We start from the raw sequence: 25,581 nt of genomic DNA on the forward strand, positions 1-25,581 counted from the left end.
AAGAAAATCAGAGATTTATGACAGAGATGAAAAGAATGTAACAGAACTTTGATCATCTATAACTTATTTATAAAATCATAGGATGAAAGTAGGTGTTGTTTTGATGTGAAAAGGTGTTAATCAAACCTCCTAAAGATGAAGAGACTCAATTTTTCGTTTCTGAAAAGTTGTGTCTGCAGGAAAAGAAGAATACAGGTCTGATTCTGCAGGAACTCACCGTGTCGCGACCGAGGATACTGAGCCGCGGTCGCGGCACGCTAATTTTTTTTTTTTCGCTGATGTTACAGAGAATTCTGATCCTCGGCCGAGGATTTCAATCCTCGGTAAGTTCATAAATTTTTATTTTCTCTTCATTTCCCTTGAAATTTTGAAATTCTGAATTCTCAACTGAGAATTCAGATTCTCTGTAAGTTCAGAAACATTTAAGGCTTTGAAAATAAAATTCTCAACTGAGAATTCACATTCTCAGTAAGTTCAGAAATATATTTTTTTTCTTCCTTTTGCTTGGACAAACTTAGAACATGACTTAAATAAATTTTATTGATTTAAAACTTGACATACGCATATTTAAAAACTAAAAATTATAAATTATAAACAAATGTAAATTAAATTTAAAACAAGTAAAGATGAAAATAAAACAACAAATAAGACTAAAGATAAACAACAAAAGGTTTGAAAACTTACCTGGAGATAATTTCAATTTGGAATCAAAAATTAGAATTGCATCCCAAATCTTTGAAATTATTATTATATATATTTTTTCTTTCTTTTGGGTTTTTTATTTTTTTTTTGGTATTTTCTTTTTTTTGTTTAGGCCCTTTTTTTTAGCGTTTTCTCAAATTAAGGATCTAATGATTTCGGTTCAATGCCTGAACTTTTGGTTCCGCGCATGAACAAAAACTACGCACATGAACCGAAACTTTCAAAACTATGTTAAAACTATACAATTCCTTCCAGGCGGATAAGGTAATTTCTTCCTACTTCTGATATATCTGTCTGAGAAGAGTTGATCGGCTGTTTCTTAGAGAGATAAATGTAGGTGTTTAAGGAAGTGATAAAAAGGAAATTATTTGGGTTATGTGTAGGAATTGAATAAATTTCTTAACAAAGAGATATGATATTTTGGTGAAGGGTTAAGTGTATAGAAAAGAGATAAAGGTGTTTGGGAAAAGGTAAATTTTCTGGAAAAGTCATATGTCACGTCTGACATCCTGTTTCAAAAATTTACTTTCCTCTCTGATGTATCTGTATACTGAATTTCTTTTCTGTAGACTCCTTCTGTGTATTTATACTGATGATCAAATCTCCAGTTTATCTTTGAAAAAACTTGGATTTTCTTATCTGCAAACATTTAATTGCAAACGTTAAATAACAACGAGGATTTAGTCCTAGTGACCATCCTCAAAAACTAAATAAAAACTATAAAAATAAATAAATAGATATGTAAACCAAAGTTCGAAATAAAACATGAATAATATAAATTTTTGTGAAAAAAAAATTTGGCGTTCCCCGGCAACGGCGCCAAAAACTTGTTGAGCGATTTCCGCAAGTGCACGGTTTCGCTTGTAGTAATAAAAATATCGATCCCACAGAGAACGCTTTTTAACGAAAACTTATATTAATTTAGTTTAAATACGACTTAAGGTTTATTAAATAGATAAACTTTATTTGAAATTGGATTTAGTTTTGAAATTGCTAGAAATAGAATTAGATTAGAGTATTTTAGATGTTAGAAATTATTTATGATTTAAAAGTTAATTTGCAAGACAGGAACGTTTAGAACTTTTAGAAAAACAAATAAATGTATTCGTTTGCATTAAGCAAAGAAAACAACTTTAAACTTTGTATTAATTATAATGATGAAATAAATGACGGAACCTCTAATTAAGTGGCTTTGAACGCGACAAAACCCTTTCGGGATAGTTGCCCTTACTCAAATTAAAACTCTTTCGAGATGATAATTTGCCTAAGTGTTCAACAAAGTTTCCTTGTAATGATTTTGAATTCAACTGCGTATTAATGAAAACACCAGCCTCATTTATATTGGATTGGTTACCATAAGTGTTGCATAACGATTTGTCGAATAGAACGGACTTTATTAGATGAAATATAAATTGATACAAGTTTACAGAGTGAAATCGCATGGACCCTTCGAGGGCGTGCAAGTGAACGGCTTGATCGGTTCCTTTCCTTGGGTTTCCTAAGAGGTTGTCAGGCTCAGGGGCGGATCCTTTTACTAATTCTTCTCGCCGAATCTTTGGAATGAAGAATAATCTCATCTCCCACCAAAATGTAAACTAAACTGGAACAATGTCTAAACGCTTCTAAGTTTGTTATTATTGAGTAAACAATGTGTGTACATCATATTACTTTGAACAGAAATAAAATCTAAACTCTGACTCTTTTCTGAGTCAGAGTTTCTGCATAAACTCTGCACTAATCTCTCTCTATATTACATAACATAACATAACATTTCATAACAACTCTTAACATCTTTTCTCTCCATATCAACTCTTTATTTATAGATGTTGAAGGGTTGTGACTGAAGTGATGTGTCCTTTGTGAAGAGTCGTATCCGTTTGTGAAAGGACGTCTTTATCCACTTGAACGAACACGTTTCTTGGATTTTTAGCATGTGTTAAATGCTCTTTGTGAATCTTTGTACTTACCGAGGATGGTAATCCGCGATCGTGAATGACGTAGCACTGAGCTTAGCGACGAACGAAGGGGAGAAATGGTTATACCACACGTGTCGCGGCCGCGGGTTGAGGATCCACTGTCGCGGCCCGGCAAGTTTTCTTACTTCTTGCTTTCGTTCGTGTCCTCGACTTGGCGCTTTCGATTTACGTCGTCTTTGACTCCTTTTGTAGGGTTTTTCTTCTGTTTTTGATCCTTTTTCGTTCCTATTTGGATTTTACCAAATATTTAGGTACCTTGCAAGAAAGAAAGATATTTGAGAGTAAAAGTAATCTAAACAGATATAAATAACATAAATTTGTAATAAAAATGATATAAATATTAATGATATTTTAGGTATATTTTGGGCTTAACAACTTCTCTTACTGATGCCCTAACCTAAGCTGCCACTTCTCAAATCTCAGAATTCCCTCAATGGCTCAGCAATCACTCTCTAAAATTTCAGTTTCAACTACAGATCCATAATCATCGATTGGAAGCTCATTGTTGGCTGTCTAATTCAGCTTTCTGTAATTCCAACATCACTCTCTTCAACCTTAATTTCACACTGATTTTCTGCTTTTTACCATTAGGCATTTTTTAGCTACCTTTTTTCACAGTTTTGGTGTTGGCGGATTTTTTGTTTCACCCATTTAATAGCTGTATTTTTTCTTTTTGATTTTTCTCACTCCCTTTTGCAGGTTGGTTTTTCTTTGAATCAACATTGAGTTTTGCATTTTTCTTTCATATATATTTCAATTAAATAGGGAAATAAGAAAGGCTACTGAATACAAATATATATTTTGTTATGCAATGTATCAGTTTGGTCATACAAATGATAATAAGCCATTTAATGTATCTTTTTTCTATGTTTAAGCTAATTGGTTGTTGATATGTGAAGCCGAGTTAGAAGAAGATAATGAGCAGGACCTCCCCTGCCTGCTATGGTTGCTGAAGCTGAAACAGAAAATGAGGCAGAACGTCCTTCAAAGAGGTTCCTGGTTTTATTTCTTTTGAATATTGTTCCATAGTTTGACTGTCTTTTATCTTATTATATTAATGAGAATGTGTAGTAGTACTGATTTGTTTATCTTTTCTGTCAAATTGAAGTTTATAGTTAACTCCGCCTGTGAGGGTCACTTGGTGGCCTTTACAGCCGGTCCCAAGCCCGGACAAAGGAGGAGGGTTGCGGTAGGTTTGTGGCGGCCAGCGTAAAACTTAGTCACATCTTATGACATGAACCATAATATAAATGTCGTTGGGGCGTTCCCTACTCAGCGACGCGCTGCACTTCATAGACCCGGGTGTAGTGATAAATGTGCAAGGGTTGCTAGGTCGTCGCCCCGAAGCGGCGCGCCACCCCAGGACCCGGGGGTGGTGTCAAATATGCAAGGGTTGTGGGTAAATAAGCTAGTCCACGGTAATGGTAGGGGTAAGGGTAGTAGGTTACGCTTTGGGACATGGAACATAGGTTCTTTGACAGGAAGATTAGCTGAAATTGTAGATGTTATGAAGAGGAGGAGAATAAATATATTATGCCTACAAGAAACCAAGTGGGTTGGAGCTAAGGCTAGAGAGATAGCTCCTTGGGGTTATAAGCTTTGGTACTCAAGAAAGGATAAGGGTAGAAATGGAGTAGGTATTCTTATTGATAGGGAGTATATTGATGAGGTAGTAGCGGTGTCTAGGAAGAGCGATAGAATTATGAGTGTTAAGCTAGTGATAGGGGATGAGGTTGTGAATGTCATTAGTGCATATGCGCCACAAATAGGATTAGATGTGTCTATAAGACAAGCTTTTTGGGATGACTTAGAGGAAGTGGTGCAAAAGGTTCCTAGGGATGAAAAAATGGTACTAGGGGGTGATCTCAATGGACACGTGGGTTCTAGGCGAGATGGGTTTGAGAGTGTTCATGGAGGGTATGGTTTTGGAGATAAGAATGAAGCAGGAAATGATATTTTGGAATTCGCATCAGCCTATGACTTGAGTATCATGAACACATGGTTTATGAAGAGAACATCCCACTTAGTGACTTATCGGAGTGGCGGTAATGCGAGCCAAATTGACTTCTTCTTAGTAAGGAGTGCTTGGAGAAAGAGTTATATTGATTGTAAGGTGATCCCTGGTGAGAGTACGACAACCCAACATAGAGTAGTGGTGCTAGATTTTCGAAGTAGGAAATGTATAAGAAAACAAACACCTCAAGTAGAGACTAAGATTAAGTGGTGGAAATTGCAAGGGGAGAATCAACAAAAATTTGTGGATGAGATGACCAAAAAAGATATTTGGACTTGCAATATGGATTCAGATATAGATTCGATATGGAATAAGATGGAGCATAGTATAAGGGAAGTAGCGAAGGAAGTTCTAGGGGAATCTAAAGGTAGCATGCCACCGGGTAAGGACACATCTTGGTGGACAGAATAAGTACGACAAGCAGTAAAGAGTAAGAGAGAATCCTATAAACTATTGGGGAAATGTAGGAGTGACGAGAACTACGAAAAATACAAAGAGGCTAAAAGGGAAGTAAAGAAGGTCATACGAGATGCTAGAGCAAAGGTGAATCGGGATCTGTATACAAGATTGGATACGAAAGAAGGGGAAAGAGACATATATAGAATTGCTCGGATGAGAGATAGGAAGACGCGAGATCTCGGAAAAGTTAAATGTGTGAAGGATGTGGACCAGAAAGTCCTAGTTGGAGATAAGGATATCAAGGAACGATGGAGGTCCTATTTTGATGACTTATTTAATGGAGATCACCAACAAGATGTTGGAGATATAAGTATCCATCACGATATGATAAATCATGAATGCCTGCGGAGAATTCAAAAGGGTGAAGTCAAAATGGCATTAAGTAAGATGAAGTTGAAGAAAGCAGTAGGACCTGATGGCATCCCTATTGAGATTTGGAGATGTTTGGGAGAAAGAGGAATCGAATGGTTGACGACGTTCTTCAACAAAATTTAGAGGAACAATAAGATGCCATCAGAATGGAGGAAAAGTACCTTAATCCCTTTGTATAAGAACAAAGGCGATGTCCAAGATTGTGCCAACTATCGGGGAATCAAATTAATGAGTCACACTATGAAACTTTGGGAGCGAGTGATTGAACAAAGGCTAAGGAGGACGGTGAAGATCTCAGAAAACCAGTTTGGCTTTATGCCGGGAAGATCAACTATGGAAGCCATCCATCTAATGAGACAATTAATGGAGCACTATCGAAATAAGAAGAAAGACTTGCATATGGTTTTCATTGACTTGGAGAAAGCATATGATAAGGTACCAAGGGAAGTACTTTGGTGGGCCTTGATAAGGAAAGGCATTTCGCGGAAATATATTGACATCATAAAGGACATGTATGAGGGAGTATGCACGAGTGTACGTACTAGTGTTGGGAAGACTGAAGAGTTTCCTATTACGATTGGAGTGCATCAAGGTTCCGCACTAAGCCCATTTCTTTTTGCCATCGTTATGGATGAACTAACAAGTTCACTTCAAGATGGTATACCATGGTGCATGCTGTTTGCAGATGATATTGTGTTGGTTGAGGAGACGAAAGAAGGAGTGGAGATGAAGTTGGAACTATGGAGGCAAACTCTAGAATCTAGAGGCTTTAAGTTGAGTCGAAGTAAGACAGAATATTTGGAGTGTAAGTTTAGCGGCCGTAGGAGTAGGGAGGCAGGGACAATCATCCTAGATGGGAGAGTTGTTCAGGCCTCGGATTGCTTTCGGTATTTAGGATCTATTATCCAAACGGATGGAGAAGTAGATGGAGATGTTGCTCATAGGATTAAAGCTGGTTGGTCGAAGTGGAAGAGTGCTACGGGTTTCCTTTGTGATCCCGGCATGCCTAATAGATTGAAGGGAAAATTCTACCGGACGACAATTAGACCAGCATTGTTATATGGTACGGAGTGTTGGGCAGTGAAACACTGCCACATCCATAAGATGTCGGTGGCGGAGATGCGTATGTTGAGATGGATGTGTGGTCACACGAGAAAGGACCGGGTGCGTAATGAAATAATTAGGACAAAAGTAGGGGTCACATCTATTGAGAATAAAATGAGAGAAAACCGACTAAGGTGGTTTGGCCATGTGAGACGTAGAGCGCTTGATGCGCCGGTTAGGAGAACCGAAGAGTGGCAAAGGGATGTAGTGGTGAGGGGTAGGGGAAGACCTAAGCAAACTTGGAGGAGGGTGATCGAGAGTGATATGAGTTTATTGGGAATTGAGGAAAATATGGTAGTGGATAGGACGGAGTGGAGGGAGCGAATCTGTGTCGCTGACACGACTTGATTTTCACGGTTTTATATGATGGTTCATGTTAGCCGACCCCGAATCATTTCGGGACTAAGGCTTTGTTGTTGTTGTTGAAGTTTATAGTTCTGAATGTTGCTTCAAAACCTGTTTTGGAGTCCTTTAAATTTCGGTCAGAAGCACTAAATGTTCTCATGTATGTTATTATTAATCTCATGGGAGCATTGTTTTCATTTAAAAGTGAAATTAGATGAGCTGTTGATATGGTTTCTATTATGTACAGGTAAAGCGCCTTAATCCTTTTCCTTTGGCCGAGATTAGGCATTCGAAGAGGCCTTGACATATTTCGATTTGTACTGAAATTGCTTTAAAGCAATATTCTAATCTTTATCCATCGAGTTGTTGGAGGGTATAGATATATTTAAGGAATTGGAAATTCGACATTGAATTTGGATGGTTTTTTTACAAGTAGACCATCTCATATAGTGATGTTAAATGCAAATACAAGTTCAACCATATCATATTATCAGTTATCTTAATGAACAACTGAACCAGAACTCCAGGCTGGTCAATTTGGCATTTTTGATGTTATAATATTGTAGAAATTATGGTTTTTTTCAGTACTTGGTGCTCTCTAAATTTTGTAGGCATCTGCTGCTTACAAGGTTTCTTCTGTACTTGGTTGTTCTTGGTGCACTCCACTAAGAAAACATGACCAACTCCTTCAGTCTGATTCCAATAAGGCCAATTTGAAGAAGTAATTTGGATGCACTTCTCATAATTCTTGGTGACATAAAAGGTAAAGGCTATTTGGGGCAAGTGGTGTACATGGGCATGGAACCAATTAGTCTCCTAAGGATTCTTTTGATAAGAGAAAACGGTGCACAAAAATCTCAGCAGTAAATATGTGCTTAAGAGTCAATACAAAATTCAATTGCAAGACTCCAACTTAATGAGACTTGTCGGCATTATCTAAATAAATATATAAGTGAATAAAAAGTAGCATATTTTGGTGATTTAATGGTGAAAACCACACCAAGTAACGGTACTTTGTAAAAAACAAAGTAACCATAGCGGGCACCTAAGTTCATCTGTATTTGAAATTATTAAAAAAATATATTTTTACAGTTTTTGTACAACCACATTACACATCCAAAACTGCATTCAAACAATGAAAAAAGTACAAATTTCAAATGCAGGTGTTAACCGAATTTTATGTTCAAAATTACTTTTTTTGATCTTAAAGGGCTTAATGAGACAAAAAAAATAAATGATCAGGGACTTAGTATCCAAATAAATGATCAAGAGTTTAATGAACCAAAAAACGAAAGATCAAGAGTCTAATGATGTTTTGGCCTACTTTTTTTTTATGGTTAAGTATATGGTTAAATTTTAGGGTAATTAATTTATTAGTCCCTATATTTTGACAAAACACACTGTTTAGTCCCTGTATTTTCAAAAACACACGGTAAAGTCCTTAACGTTTTTCTCGGTGAACTGTTTAGTCCCTAACGTTTTTCTCGGTGAACTGTTTAGTCCCTGCCGTTAGACTCTCATAAAGATTCGGTTAGTCAATTTGGATTTGCATTTTTCTTTTCCTTTATTTTCCTTTCCTTTAAACTCTGATGCATCTGAAATCAACTTTGAATGTTCTTCTTCTTGATTTTTTTCTTAATCGTTCAAATTCGTAAGCATTGGGTCTGTTCTTTTTCTTGTTCTCCATACAAATAGTTTCTTTTTCTAAATTGGATTTCCTCTTCTGAAGTTTGAAGGTAAATAGTAAAGGGTACTTTAGTCATTTCTGAAGTCATAAACGGTAAAAAATCTAACAAACAGACAGAATGACTAAATAGTTCACTGAGAAAAAAGTTAGGGACCTTACCATGTGTTTTTGAAAATACAGGGACTAAACAGTGTGTTTTGTCAAAATATAGGGACTAATAAATTAATTACCCTAAATTTTATGGTTAATGAAGTTTGGTTTCAAAAAGTTCATTCAATTTTTTCCTTTATAATATAATATTCTATTTTTCTTTTTATTTCAATAAATTCATTCCGATCAATTTTCATAGAAAAATAAGGCATTGTAATAATAATATGGTAACTACGTTAAAAAAATATTAATTTTATTTATAACATTATAGTAACATGAGAATGAAAAAATTATATTTTTTATTCACTTAATTTTTTGAATCTCTTGATTGTTTAATTTGGTATGATAATATTTAGGGTTATGATATATACAGCTCTTAGGGCTATATATAAGCATTCAATATGGTAATATATTTATATTTATTATTGTATTATTTATATTTATTATTGCATTGAAGTTTTAAATACAACAAAATCTATTAATGTAAATATTGAAAGTATACAAATATTCACAAGTTCAATGCAATAATATATATAAATATTAGAAATACACATAAATATACTACTATATTAAATGCTTATATAGAGTCCTAAGGACTGTATATATCATAACCTTATTCACTTTATTATATTTAATTACTCAAATCTCCTAATTCTTTATGTGCTCGGGTGCTGAAGGATAAATATTTTCCTCATTCTCCTTTTCTGGAAGCGTCAAGGGGAATAAAAATAAGTTATTTGTGGCGTGGTATTTTAGATACTAAAGAGCTATTGCGTAAGGGCCTAATGTGGAGGGTAGGTTCTGGTGCTGATATCAAAATTTGGGAGGATAATTGGGTTCCTGGACTAAATGCCAAGCGACCCTTGATTAACTTGCATAATCATAAACCGATATGGGTAAAAGATCTGATCCAAGAGGAGAATGGTGAATGGAATAGAGAGGGGTTAATTAAGTTTTTTGTTCCGGGTGAGGTTGCTGAAATTAAAAAAATTCCGTTAAGTTTTCGTCGGCCTCTGGACGAACAATATTGGGGTTTAACAAGAACGGGAATTTTTTCTGTTAAATCAGCTTATTACTTGGCTGAACGAGTTCGTGTTGCTCAGGAAAATCGGGCCTCAACGTCTTATCAAGGGAATAAAGGGTTATGGAAACATATTTGGTCCCTCGACGTCCCGTTGAAGCTGTGTCATTTTTTGTGGAAATTTTGTAAAAACATTCTTCCAACTCGAGCTGTAATTGCAAAACGTGGAGTTATCTGCTCAACCGAATGCCCAAGATGCTCATCGTCAATAGAAGATGGTCTTCACGCGATCAAAACATATAGGGAGAATAAGCACGTTTGGAAGAATATGGAGTTTTCATTTAGGATTGACAAAATTGTTGCAACTGATACACTGTCATGGATTCAGGCGTGTATGGATGTGCTTCCACCTGGGGAACAGGTACGTGCTGTGTGTGTCATGTGGTGGCTCTGGTTTCGCAGGAACAAACTTGTGCACGAGGAGGAATGGATCGATGATGCGGTGCTCCAAACAAAAATTTTCGAATTTATGGTTGATTGGCGAATTAATGGCAAAGGAAATGTTCGTCGGAATTCCGAAACTAATTCTCTTACTCCTGACAAGATTTGGTATCCACCCCCGCAAGGGGTCACAAAAATTAATTGTGATGCTTCTTTTGGGGATAATGGATTAATCGTAAGGGTCGGGGTAATAGCGAGGAATGAGGAGGGACAAGTTCTTGCATCTGCGGGATTGCCAATTGATCCGTGTGCAGACATTGAAGCGACAGAGTTATGGGCTATAATGGAAGGGCTTAAACTAGCCAATGATTGTTTTTTCACCCGTATCTGCATTGAGTCTGACGCTCAGATTGTTATTGATACGCTTTTAAAGAGAAGGTCTCCTATGGCATCCTTGACTTTTCTTTATGATGATGTTTTACAGTTCAGTTCGGGTTTTGAACGTTGTACTTTTAATTTCATTCATAGGGAGGGGAATGAATTGGCTCATAAGATGGCTATTTGGGCTCGAGATTTTAATTCTCCATTTGTTTTCATTGAGGATTCTCCATCTTTTGTATGGGAATCCATTTGTAAGGATGCTTCAAGAATTTGATTTATGTTAGTTAATTTTTCATCAAAAAAAAATAAATAAATAAATAAACGTATTAGTCAAAATGGAAAAAATCCGGGCTCAAAGCTAGTAGATAGATAATAGATTTAAAGATAATTAGATTATGTTAAATGATTTTAATTTTTTATTAGAATAAAATATAATTAAATTATCTTAAAATCTAATTATATACAAATAATTAAGGAATAATGAAGTGAGTGTTTTTAGGAAAAAAAAGACCGAGTCCATATCCCTTATCATCAAATTTCGGCCCCCTCTCCATATTAGTTAGTCAAATTTTTTTCCGAAGAGATTAAAGAAAGAAAGAAAATAAAAACTTTCAACTCGAACTAAAACTTCGGACTTTTACTCTTTCTTCAAGATAATGAAAAATTTAGAGTTTATTTCTGCCAATAAGATAAGGCAGCTCCAAGTAGCTACCGACTACATCAACTAATATTTTTATGTTCAATACTTATTTTTAGATCTGTTCACGAGCTCGGATACCCGTCCGATCCGCCAAGACCTGTATCCCCTAGACCATACTTGGATATGAAAATTTATCTTTCGGTCTAGGTCCGCAAAATCCGCCTCTTTTTTGGACGGGGTTTGGGATTTATAAAAATAGCACGGACCGGCCCAGCTCGTTCCGTCTATTAATATTAATTAATAAATTTATAAATTTATATATTAATATTTATTTTTAAATATAAATTTAATTTTTTATTATTAAAAATTATACATATATATTTAGGTGAGCTTATATGGACTAGGCTTGTGATTTGATTTTTGAACTTTGTAATTGATTTACAATGTTATTTTAAAGAATAACCATTTTGTTTTCCACATACTAAATTTCATTTTTCTCATTGCTATCCATTATGATTTTTTCTTTTTCTTCATCTCATATCATATATTATATAATAATAAACTTATGCAAATTTCGCAGTCCGAGCCTACCTAAATTAACAGCGGACTGAACTGAGCTAGGTTTGGACTAAGCATTTTTAGACAAAAGCCTGATGGGCCCTGTCCAGCTCAGCCCATGAACAAGTCTACTTATTTTTAGTATTTAACAAACAATTGCATTATTTAATACGTTTAACACTTAAAATATTCAATACTTAAAATTTAGTACTTATTTTTTCAAACATTTAATTTTCAGTTTTATTAAATAGTACCTTAATTACAATTTTATTAAACAGAACCTTAGTCTGATGAGAGATTTAGAGCTAGTTTGACATTACTGTTGCCAACACAACCTGATTTGAAAGAAAATAACGTGGAGAAAAACTGACGAATGTTTAGTAACACAATAACAATTCTAAAAGTCAAAAAAGTAAAAAAACTTATACTATTAGATTATATTGAAAATTATTACTATTTTTATCTGATTTTTTTTTTAATATTAGCTCTCTCGATACGTTGCGTAACTACTTTCTTCAAAAACTATAAATTATAGTTTTTTTAGGCCTAATGCATACCCAGCCTCCTAAAGTTGTCCGTTTTGTTCATTTAACCCCCTCATCTTACGGGACAACCCCCTAAACTCCATAAAAATGGTATTTCTCACCCCCTTAACTTGTCCATTTATCTCCACAACTCATAGAATGTTCTATTTACCTCCTTAACTCCATAAAATTGGTATTTTTCACCCCTTACAATCCGTTATCGAAGCCTAAATTGATAACTTTTTTTAAACGTTAAACCTATATTTATGTTTTCCATAAAAGTGGAACCTAAATTGATACTTCCCCAAAAATCATAGGCCCATTTCGGTACATTATCCCTACATATAATGTATTTAACTTGTTTATATTAATGTTCTTGTTATTTGTATTTTTTTATTCGTTCTTTCTCCATTCAACTTTTTTTACTACTATAAAGGGATAAGAAATATCATTTTTATGAAATTAAGAGGGTAAATAGGATCATAAGTGGTGAGAAATACCACTTTTATGGAGTTAAGGGGGTAAATAGGATATTCGATGAGTTGAGAATGGTTAAAATGACAAATTTGGACAAGTTAAGGGGGTGAGAAATACCATTTTTATGGAGTTTAGGGGGTTAAAGGGTTGTCCCATAAGGTGAGGGGGTTAAATGAACAAAACGGACAACTTTAGAAGGCTGGGTATGCATTAGGCCTTTTTTTTAAAGTATTTTTTTTCCAGCTTTAAAAAAAAAAATTTGCAATTACCTAATACTACTTTTAGATTATGAGAAAGTAACGCCTTTAAATTCCCAAATGGTGCTCACCACCTTGTAATATCTAAAGTGTAATGTTGACGCCGCAATGTTCAATGACGAGGGAGCTATTGGTGCAGGAGCAGTTTTGCACGACTGTATGGGTAGTTTCATCCAAGGCTATAGCACACATCAGTTGGGTGTGGTATCAGTCAAAATGGCGGAAGCAATGACACTTAAGGAAAGTATGAGTTGGGTTCTATCTTTAGGTTATAATTCAGTTATGTTCGAAAGCGACGCAAAGGTTGTGATAGATTCAATCCGAGCACAACATCGAGATCTTACTGAGTTTAGAAAAATTATTCAAGACATTAGAGATTTCATTCAGGATCACCCAAATCTTAAGGTGAATTTTGTTGCAAGGTTAGCGAACGAAGTAGCTCATGCTATGGCACGAAATGCTCGTTCCTATTCTAATTCTTTAACTCATTGGTCTAGTTCTGTATTTATTCAAAGCATTCTAATTCGAGATGCTTCTTGCTATTATTAATATATTGAGTTTTTTCTTTAAAAAAAAATCCATTTTTCCTTTTAATATTTTGTACTATTTTGGTTAACTTGAGCCATTCAAACAGGCCCATTAGTGGGCCTCTTGCACAAGGCCCATTATCCTCTGCAGGCCGAAAGAATTGTCAGAAACCAGTCAAATCATGGGGAATATTCTGCTCTTATGGATCCGGATCCGAAATCCCTTTCTCGTAAATAATTTAAAAAAGAAGGGTATTTCTCTAACTCATGTCCTCCACAGCTAACTTAAAGTATCATTTTTTATTATCCGCATTTGGTATTTTATTGAGATAAGGATAAGGATAAAGGTTGGAATAGAGATAAAGATAAATGATTGAAATAAGGATAAAAATATGATAGTCAACAATTATTATTAAATATTTGATATATGGGATAAGGATGTGGATAGGGATAAAATAATATATTTTATTATTTTAACTTTATTTAAACTACATAATATTAATTTGAGGGATAAGATGGACTTTTCCCTCTTATTAAAATCCCATGAGTTTTTCCCACCCCCTTCTGGGATAAAAATTATTGGGATAGAGATAAGGATAAATGATTCAGATAAGGATAAAAATATGATAGTTAAGAATTATTATTAAATATTTGGTATGTGAGATAGGGATATGGATATGGATAAAATAATACATTTTACTATTTTAACCTTATTTAAACTACATAACATTAATATGAGGAATAAGATGGACTTTTCCATCCTATTAAAATCACATGAGTTTATCTCACCTCCTTATACCACCCCATTCTGGGTATAGGATTTAAGGGATAAGACTCGTATCCCTCTCTTATTTTCCTAGCCTATCTCTAAAACAAATATGTGATAACTCATCTCAGTTTTTTTTATTCCTATCACCGTGTCTTTATCCCCTCTAACAAACATATCAATGGAAAGTATTAACCTTTAAACTTTCAAAGTAAGTTAAATGCGGAAGATGTATTGTGCTGTTTTAAAAAAAATAGTAAAACAACCTAGATCGAGGTATACGGTTCTAGAGGTGGCAAAAATACACACGACTCGGTTACTTGACACGAAATCGACACATAATTTTAGTGTTTGAGTTTTTCTTAGTAAGTAATGTGTTATTTTTGGGTTGACACGGAACTGACACCTAAATTTTTGGGTTGGGTTAGAGTTGACATGTGAACCCGAAAACGACACGAAATCACATGACTATTGAAAATTATTGTTATATTCTTTCGTGTTTTTTATGTAACTTTATTCATAAAGATAATAAAATTATAATTATTACTTTCAGATATTGATTCGAACCTCCGAAATTGTTATAAATACATTACATGACCATCTAACATGATATTAACGAACTTTTCAATGGTTAGTGTTAACATACTAATCTAAAAATGATATAAAATATTTAAAAATAGTCTAATATCTTCTTATATTTTTACAAGTTGTCATTAATATATATGTATAACATATTACATGTAACCCGAAAACATAACATGAAATTAACACTAATCCGAACAGGTTAATACGATTGTGACACGAAAGTTTTTGGGTTGGGATTGAGTTTACTCTTTTTGATACGAACCCAAAATGACACGACACGAACACGATAATTGTCAGGTCTATGCGGTTCTAATATCATAAAAGTCAAGTTTTATAATTGAGCAAGTAAGAATTTCATTTTTCAGCTATTATATGAATCATATAATAACATTATAAAACTCGTGCAATATATCTTCCATATTTAACTAATTTTTTTACAACAGAATAATTAATTGATTACATTTTACGCAAGACAGAAACTAACTAAATATTTTATATAAATTTAGGGTAAAGTACACCTATGGCCACTGAATTTTATCCATTTTCACATTATGGCCACCGAACTTCATTTCTTCCCGGTATGGCCATTGAACTTTACACTTTTTAACACTGGTGGTCACTTAACGCTTCAAAACGACCATTAACGGTTAAAAATAAAAAATCCAAAGCGTTAATGATATTCTAAGGAACTTTAATTCTTGAAAATTTTCGTTTTGAGATCATTTAGGTGTTGTTTGGTTAGGAGAGAGAAAGTGAATTTTTAGAGAGAGAAAGCTCCAAAAATGTGATTTTCGAAAATAAAAAATGTGGTTTCATAGTAAATATCGTTCTGAACAACTTTAATTCTTGATATTTTCATTTTAAGGTCGTTAACGATCATTAACGGTCATTTTGAGAAGTTAGTTAAAATTGAGTAGCCACCGGTGTTAAAAAGTGTAAAGTTGAGTGGCCACGGGAAGAAATGAAGTTGAGTGGACATAATGTGAAAATGGATAAAGTTCAGTGTCCGTGGATGTAATTTACCCTATAAATTTAGGGGTTTATCAAGATACTTTGAAATTTTAAGAGTTAATCAAGTTTTTTTTGGGACAAGTTCAAGTGTTGTGTGATAAAACTGAAAATTAAGTGCTGAAAAAATAAGCATTGAATTTTAAGTGTTGAATATTATAAATGCCGAAAATATTGAATGATTTAATTTTTATAAAAATATTAGTTGATAATATTTAACTTAAAATGTTAAGTTAAATATTTTAACTTATCAAAGTAAGTGATTTTTAACTTAATTAAGCAATTTAAGTGGTGGAGAAACAATCATTATCAAATTCACTTAAATTAAATAAGTGTTTAATATTTTAATCTAAACAATTAAGTGTTTATCAAACAATGCGTAAATGATGTATTAAGCCTGAACAAATCATACCCGCCTGATCACTATTATGGATAATCAACGGTCACAAATCGCCGTTTGACCAAAGGACAGAAAAGCTTCAAGCTTGGAAATGATTGGCTATGGCCCTTGGGGTCGAGCTTTGACCACGGAATAAAAAAAATAAAAAAATAAAAAAAATACACATGGAGCTTCACAGAGCAAAGAAGAACTATTGAAAGAGGGAAAATTTTCTTCAGAGAGATTCAGAAAAGACTTAACCGAGGGAATTTGGTGTTTATTTTATTTTTAATCCTATAATTCCTGTTCTTTACAATTCCTTCTCTCTCACTCTGTTGAATGCGGAGGGAGAGAGAAGGTTGAGTTGAGTTTTTTCATCTGCCTGTGAAGTTTCACATATATTGCTTGTAAATTCTGTTGGAACATTTTTCCGATTGTTTTTCTGGGATTCAAAAAAGTAAAATTAAGATTTAGTTTCGTCAGATTCAGAAACCATGAATGTGGTGCGTCGGTTGAAGACTATTGCTTCTGGTCGAAATTCCGTCTCCTCCGATCCTGTAAGTTTGAATATCTTCTTCCTTTTGTTATTCCTTCGCAATGTATATCTGTTTGGTAGCTGAGAAATTAGGCGAACGATGATCGGATTCGTGATTGTGAGATTTCGTTTTCTCGGTGTCATGGATAATCAAATGTGTTTGGTTAATCGATTTGTTTTGTTTTCACCTGATTAAGCTGTATTATAATTTGAATTTGATAGTAAATATTCATTGTATAATTAGTCTTTCTAATCGCTTTTATTTACGGCGCTATCTTCAATTGCGCCTTTCTGAGTGTTTTCCTTGGCTGAGCAATTTTGGAATGCGACATTGTAGCCAAGAATGATGTTCATGTTGCCTGTTTGGTAGCTGAGAAATTAGGCGAACGGTAATCGGATTCGTGATTGTGAGATTTCGTTTTCTCGGTGACATGGATAATCAAATGTTTTTGGGTAATCGATTCGTTTGTTTTCGCCTGATTAAACAGTATTGTAATTCGAATTTGATTGTAATTAGTCTTTCTAATCGCTTTTATTTACGGCGCTATCTTCAATTGCGCCTTTCTTAGTGTTTTCCTTCCAACGGTTAAGGAGTTTCTATTGCTTGGCTGAGCAATTTTGGAATGCGACATTGTAGCCAAGAATGCTGTTCATGTTGTCTGTTTGGTAGCTGAGAAATTAGGCGAAAGATAATCGGATTCGTGATTGTGAGATTTCCTTTTCTCGGTGTCATGGATAATCAAATGTTTTTTTGAGTGTCTTCCTTTCAACCGTTAAGGAGTTTCTATTGCTTGGCTGAGCAATTTTGGAAGGCGACATTGTAGCCAAGAATGCTGTTCCTGTTGTCTGTTTGGTAGCTGTGATTGTGAGATTTCCTTTTCTCGGTGTCATGGATAATCAAATGTTTTTGGGTAATCGATTTCCTTTGTTTTCACCTGATTAAACAGCATTGTAATTCGAATTTGATAGTAATTATTCATTGTAATTACTAATTAGTCTTTCTAATCGCTTTTATCTTCAATTGTGCCTTTTGGAGTGTTTTCCTTTCAACTGTTAAGGAGTTTCTATTGCTTGGCTGAGCTATTTTGGAATGTGACATTGTAGCCAAGGATGCTGTTTATGTTGGTGTTACATTACAAAAGTGATGCAAATGCAATATCTCTCTCTAATTATTAAATTACTTCACTTGATTTTCTTACGTAGAAATCATAGATTAGTGGTTGGCTTTTTCTGAAGAGTAATGTTGGTGTGTGGTTGTTGATAGGTCAATTTGTAATTATTGGTTTTTTCCTAATAAACTGAAGTTGAGAGAGAAGGATGGAGAAAAGTGCTTGATAACTTATTCATACAAGTTGTTGGCTATTGCATCAAAATGTAAACTAGACTACAAAATCTTATGATTGATTTGCACTTAATCACATTTAATCTTATAAATTAGATCTGGCTTTTAAATGCTTAGTGGATGAGGTGTTAATCAGGGTGCTACTCAAATTAATGGGTTTCTGGAATCAGCCTATATGTCAGTTTTTGCTTCATTATTATTGGTCCAATACTGAGGGAAGATACCATGTAATAGATTAAGATGCTTTTCAATTAGTAAATTCTATGATCGCATGACTTTACCGTATCTTTTTTAATTTGGGGATTTCATTTTGTAGTTGGATTTTATTACAATGAAAAAACATGTGATGAACTACATATCTAGAACTGAGATTTTCTCTTTTCCCTTTAGGGTGGAGACTCCTTCACAAAGAGGGTGAAAGTTGATCAAGCAGCAGAGCAGAAGGCCAATGGAGAGTTAAATTTAGATGAGAGAAATACGACAGGTCTCGAGCAGCATATGGCTTCTACTTCTCTGGATAATGCTGCAAGCACATCAAAACCATCTACTAAGAACAGAAATGAAAAATCAGGCCGTGATCAGCTTCCAAAAATGCATGAAATGAAGATCAGAGATGAAAGAACCAACCATGATGAAAAGGTATTTTGCTTTTGAACACCCTCAAAATGAACAAGATTGAGAACAGTTTCAGTTGATATTTAACAGTTGTTACGTCTATTGTGCAATATGAAGGACATAGAGTCCGCTGTTGTGAGTGGTAATGGTGCAGAAGCCGGACATATAATTGCAACTACAGTGAATGGTCGGAATGGACAACCAAAACAGGTCAGTTAATTGTTCAACGGAAACGGGCATGCAGCATTTTTCCTGTGTTTCTGTTAAATTATAGATAGACCAATATAAGCCACTGACTTTTGAATCAAGGAGTATATTTAAAGATGTGAAACTGATTCCAAGGCTCTTGCCTACTAGTTTGAGGTTTCTGGTTGATTTTTTTTAAACATCAGTATAATTTTTGATTTGTTTCAAATCTAGATTATAGTGATGCCACTTCAGATCAAAATTGTTAAAAAGGCGCAAGGCGTACTAAGGCGCTAAGGGGTCCTGGAGCCTAGACTTATGGCGCAACGCAAGGCGCGCGCCTGATTAACACGAGGCACAGTAAAAAAAATATAATACTCTATTACTTGTTAAAGCATATCAATATTTGATATCAATATCACTAATACTCTATTACTAGTTAAAGCATAAACCAAAAACACACACTTTAAGTTCATACTTCATAGAGAAGTTAACATATACATATACTTAACGTCTTAACCTAAGTACCTAACTAGTGCTACTAAACTAATAACCATTCATTGTCAATAAATGAGAATGAACAAAAGAACACTAATAATCATCATCAAGATTAAAATCGTCTACTCCATAATCTCCACTATCGTGAATCTGCTCTTAATCCCTCTCTAGTCTTTCTATATTTATGTCTCTTGATACTCTTATTTAGATCAAGGGTTAAGATTAAGTTTATTTAATTTAGATTAGTGGTTGAGATTAATCAACCATTTGTTTTACATAAAACAGTAAAAAAAGAAAACCCTAGTGAAAACAGTATATGTTACTGAGGCGCGCCTTGACTCAGGCTCCGAAGCCCAGGCGAGACGCAGAAGGCAAGAGAGCCTTTTAAACTGCACCTCGCCTTGTGCAATCAAGGCTCATTACCTTGAGCCTTGAGTAAGGCGCGCCTTTAACAACTATGATCAAGAGTATTTAAATATGTGAAACTGATTCCAAGGCTCTTATCTATGCTTTTGGGGTGAGTTAGGCCTATGTTTACAGTTTAGAACCTTAACCTTAAGCCTATGCTTTACATGTATTATTGTACGTTACTCACTGGATTTGTTGTTTATTGTCTCAGACAGTCTCCTTCATGGCAGAGCGTGTGGTTGGCACTGGTTCATTCGGTGTTGTCTATCAGGTATGTCAAATCAGTTAGCGCACACACTATAGTATGAGATTTGTTTGTAGTATCTGAAGATAGATATTGATTTTTTTCTTTTTTTCACCGCATTTAAATACTTGTTTATGCAATAGGCTAAGTGTTTGGAAACTGGTGAAGTAGTTGCAATAAAGAAGGTCCTGCAAGATAGGAGATACAAAAACAGAGAACTTCAGATCATGCGCATGCTCAATCACCCTAACGTTCTTGAACTGAAGCATTGTTTCTTTTCCTCTACTGAAAAGGATGAACTATATCTTAACCTTGTCCTAGATTATATGCCGGAGACCGTCCACCGAGTTTCTAGGCACTATAGTAAGATGAGCCACCAGCATATGCCTACCATATATGTGCAACTTTACATGTACCAGGTACAATATTCCTTGTTTTTTACTAGATTCTTGCCATGTATAGTATGAAGTTGATGGGGCTAATTCAGAATAATCATTGAACCAATTAAGTGTGTTTCTCTTTGTTTTTGTAGATTTGCCGTGGTCTAAATTACTTGCATCGCGTCATTCGTGTGTGCCATCGTGATATTAAGCCACAGAATTTGCTGGTAAGATTTGCCTGTAGCTTTTAACTTTTCTCTCATCACTTTGAATTTTTGAAGAATTTGCTGGTAAGATTGTGATGGAAACTTGCAATTTAGGATAATTTTATGATAATAGTAAGATAGGAAATGAGAAAAAAAAAAGATGAATAAACCAGATAGCTCGTATTGATTTAAGAAAAAGGAAATAAGAACACAATATGCTAACCAGCACCTCTCCGAGAACTCTTCCTTCTCTCATTAGGAGCCAAAATAGAATAGTAAATCTTCTCCGCTATTAGCTATTAGCTATAGGTATTTATTCAAGAGGTAAAGAGCTCAAGGAAAGCTAATAAAAGCAAATACAATTACTCCTATTAACTATTGACTATGACTATTTAGTATTAAATGACTATTGACTATTGACTATTGATTGTGACATTTAGTATTAACTGACTATTGGCTACTTATATCTATTCAAACTGTAATGCCGAACTTATGCCACCTCACCGTAACGAAATAGAGAATAAATCTGAGATCTTAGGCTTTGGGCCCACTGTGATAGAAACACTGAACAAATAAAGAAATAGAGAATTGTATTGATTAATTTGTATGAAATAAACAGAAAAGGAAAGATAGAATGAGCCGAGAGTGACCTCAACTCCCATAGGAAGATGAAGTTCCCTTTCTGCTCAAAGAACAGAGCCAAACACACAAATGGTGCTAACTAACATAAATATTTCCATCCCCTTTCTTACTCTCCCTACTACCTCAATTCCTATATTACCCTTATGCCTATTAGCATATTCTCTATTACATTGTTGGTGGCGGCAGTAGCACTTCTCTATCAGATTTGCTTGTAACTTTTGGCTCTATCCACTTTATTAAGATGAACATCGTTTCTTATGCATTTTTGGTTGAACAGAAAATATATTGATAATTGAAAGTAAATAGTAACGATAGCCAGAGAAGCAAAGCTAGAATGTTTTTTTGGGGGCCTTTCTATGCTGTTGGACTTGAAAATGCTTTCCACGTAAAGGGGAAATAGTTAAGAGCAACTATGTTGCACGGAAACTGAAACTGAAACCAGGAAACATTATTTCTAAGAAAATTTAGCTAGAAAACGGTAATGGAAACGGACACGAAGCGCGGAAACACTAGTGAAGAAAGAGTTTCCGTGCAACATAGAGTAGAAGTAATTAATGCAATAATCTCCTAGAAACAAGATTACTACGGAAGCTGCAGCAGCGAGAGATTTTACCTTCTTAAAGTTTGATGCTTGTATATGCTGTCAAATCATCATTGGTTTAATGTTGTTATGCATTCTGCAGGTTAATTCCCGTACTCACCAGCTAAAGATTTGTGATTTTGGAAGTGCGAAGATGCTGGTATTGTTACTTGTGTTTCCACGTGTATTTTTCCCGCCGACGTTTAATTTACTGTTGATGAAATGAACTAATAACAGTCTGCCATTAATCTCCAGGTACCAGGTGAACCCAACATATCGTATATTTGCTCCCGGTATTATAGGGCACCCGAGCTTATATTCGGAGCTACATCTTATACAACTGCAATTGATATGTGGTCTGCTGGTTGTGTTTTGGCTGAACTTCTTCTCGGTCAGGTCGGTCTCTCTCTCTCTCTGACTGAATATTTATGGCTAGGGATGGCAACGGGTAGGGTACCTGCGGGTAGTGCCAATCCTAATCCCAAACCCTTACCCGTTTATTTTTTAATTATCCGTATTTGTCCCATTACCCTAACGGGTATATGCTTTGCATCCCATACCCCTCCCATTTAATTCACGGGTACCCGCGGGCATCTTTACCCGTTAAGAATCAATAAATAAGATAAAAAATATTACAAATTTAACAAAGTATAAATTTAATAAATCATCCATTTAAAAATTATAAACATTGAACCTTAATCAATAAAAATAAAGTAGCTTAGCTTAGTGGTATCAGTTAACGGTTGAAGAACAAAAGGTTGGTGTTCAAATCTCACATCTTACATCAAAAACACAATAATATTTTTTAATATATAAAAGAGTTATGACGGGTAACGGGTACCCTGGGGGTATTCCCATACCCGTCCCATTACCCTAACGGGTAATGGTTTTGATACCATACCCGTCCCATACGCTTTTATATAGGGTACGGGTAGTCCCAATAGAGTCGGGTAGTGTTGGGTACCCGCAGGTAGAGTATCCGTTGCCATCAAATTGAGTGAATATTCTTTGGTTGCTTATCCTTCCAATATACATTTTCAGCCAATGTTTCCTGGGGAAAGTGGTGTCGATCAGCTAGTGGAAATTATAAAGGTACATTTTAGTCGCTAATTCTTAACGTAATTTTGTATGATCTTCGTTCTGACAAACTTATATTTTTTCCCTCTTGTATTGTATCTGAATAGGTTTTGGGAACTCCAGCCAGAGAAGAAATTAAGTGCATGAATCCAAATTACACTGAATTTAAGTTCCCTCAGATTAAAGCTCACCCGTGGCACAAGGTCTGTTAATATTTATCCGGTTCTTCTTTTATCCTCAAAAACGTATTAGCATTACTTTTCTCTGATGGTGGAAAGCCACATTGTGCGCAGATATTTCACAAGCGAATGCCTGCTGAAGCAGTCGATCTCGTATCAAGGCTGTTGCAGTATTCACCGAATTTACGTTGCACTGCTGTAAGAACGTTAATATTACCGTTTGAATTTCGGGACAGTCGGGAAACTCCAACCCTTGCTTGTGTGTATGTTTGAAGGAAAGTCTAATGATTTATTGTATATTTTTCCGGGTCTCAGCTGGAGGCGTGTGCTCACCCTTTCTTCGATGATTTAAGAGACCCCAATGCGTGTTTGCCCAACGGACGAGAGCTACCTCCTTTGTTCAATTTCACAGCCCAAGGTAGGCCGTAAAACCACCTTTAGTTTTACCATAGTTTTTCTTGTAGGTTGTTAAATACCGCCTCCAAATTACTTATCACCGCTCCCATTTGGACTTTTTTACCCTTCTCATAATTTTGATCAAAAACTGAAAATTCTCTCTCCAAAATCATAAACCCGAATAACAATAATTGAAATTATGAAAATAATTGATGTGTGACAACCCGAACTCTGGAAATGGATGATTACAAGTCGAAAACATTAAAATTTACGTTTTGTTATCAAAGAACTCATGAAAATAATATATAATTTTTTATGACAATTTTGTATTTTTCGTCACAAAAAAATTGGAGAATTTTGCATTTATCGTCATAAAACGATTTAGTATTATTCGTCACTAAAAATTTTACAATTTTGTACCGGTCAAAATTTGGCCTAAACGGATGCCGCATCCATTCGGCCCATGGCGATAACGGATGCCGCATCCGTTCGGCCCAGGGTGATCCGTTTAGGCCAAATTTTGGCCGAATCTCTCAAATTTTTTTTTCCCAATTTTGAAAAAAAAAAATATCCAAAGGGCAAAATTGTCCAAATGGAGACGGTTATAAGTAATTTGAGGGCGGTAAATAGCAAAACCCTTTTTCTTTTTGCAATTGCTTATGACAAGTAACCCTGCAGAGCTGGGCGGAGCATCTACTGAACTGCGCAAGCGTCTCATCCCGGAGCATGCAAGGAAAGAGGATTGCTGAGAAGCCAAATTATGTCAACAATGTGATTCAAAATTTTGGATATTCATTCATACATACACCCATGGAAGCCCGTCCTGCCTACTCCTTAGTTGCGAGCACCTCGACTGTCTACTAGCCTTCACGTGGGAGTTCAAGATACAGATAATAGGAGAGTTTTGACAATACATTGACCGTGACTACAGACGTACGGATGGACGAGCGTACGAGACATCCCCGGTTGATGAGGGGGGCTACTGCTGGGCAAGGAGATTCTAGTGAGTTGTTTTTTTGGCTACTTCACTAGCATTATTTATATCATATTTGTTGTATACACAGTGTACCAGCATTTAGTAAGAAAATCAACTAAATGCATCCTTTTAGACGAATTAGGATGTTTCTATGTACATCTTATTTTTGTACTTTTTTGTGCTATTACAAAATCAAAATTACATAATCTCTATTATTTATTTCTTTTTTAGTTGTTGTCCGATCGATAATATCAGAAGAAATCTTGTTGATATGGAATGATTTTGTGCTGTTTCGGTTCCAAATGGAATGTCGAACTTGTCGTGAAAAATATAATTAAAACTAGCAAATTAATAATGAGTGAAAAGTTTGACTGTATGTTTTTTTGAGACTTTCTAGGGTGGTTTGCGACCAAGATCAATCATGAGAAGACACGTTAGCGGTGGTGTTAACTTTGTTTTACCAAAAATTTTAGGTTTAATACATCATTTGTCTCTGAACTTGTCCAAAAAGTTTCCAGAGGGCTATCGAGATATTTTGAAAGTTCAGGGGCCAATCAATCTTTTTGGACAAGTTCAGGAGGCAAATGATGTATTAAGCCAATATTTTAATTAGATCACTAAATTTGAATTTTGTTAGAATAAAATAATTTGAGTTCGGTTATTAATGTCATTGTATAATGCAACCGATGTGGGATGCATCATCCCCAACCCCTTAAGACTCGATCGTCTCGATCCCCCTTAAGACCTGACCGTCTCAGTGGGTATCCATCGAACCCTAAGCGACACTGGTCGACACCGTTACGAGAACCCTTATCTTCGTTCCAAGATGCCTTTAAAGGGGAAGGTTTGGACTGTGCCTTATTGCACAAGGCCAAGATACACTTTGCAACTGATGCGGACGCAACAAATATCACCCATGCAACAAGAAACATTTGAAGGAAACT

General features: G+C 35.1%; 1 protein-coding gene across 2 annotated transcripts; it reads left to right on the forward strand.

The window, feature by feature from the left end:
• Window positions 1–16,562: 16,562 nt before the first annotated feature.
• Window positions 16,563–24,856, forward strand: LOC136220870 (shaggy-related protein kinase epsilon-like). 2 transcript variants are annotated; one of them, XM_066008698.1, is made up of 13 exons: window positions 16,563–16,930; window positions 18,641–18,889; window positions 18,983–19,075; window positions 20,169–20,228; window positions 20,345–20,620; window positions 20,734–20,808; window positions 22,113–22,169; window positions 22,265–22,405; window positions 23,051–23,101; window positions 23,194–23,289; window positions 23,380–23,463; window positions 23,581–23,683; window positions 24,340–24,856. In XM_066008698.1, the coding sequence occupies exons 1-13, from the start codon at window positions 16,868–16,870 to the stop codon at window positions 24,408–24,410; spliced, it is 1,419 nt and encodes a 472-aa protein (XP_065864770.1). In that variant the 5' UTR covers window positions 16,563–16,867; the 3' UTR covers window positions 24,411–24,856. The 2 variants fall into 2 exon arrangements, with proteins under 2 accessions (XP_065864770.1, XP_065864769.1); XM_066008697.1 differs by lacking the exon at window positions 16,563–16,930 and adding an exon at window positions 18,349–18,477.
• The last annotated feature ends 725 nt before the right edge of the window (window positions 24,857–25,581 follow it).

This window comes from Euphorbia lathyris, chromosome 2 (genome assembly GCF_963576675.1).
Source record: "Euphorbia lathyris chromosome 2, ddEupLath1.1, whole genome shotgun sequence".
Taxonomy (NCBI): domain Eukaryota; kingdom Viridiplantae; phylum Streptophyta; class Magnoliopsida; order Malpighiales; family Euphorbiaceae; genus Euphorbia; species Euphorbia lathyris.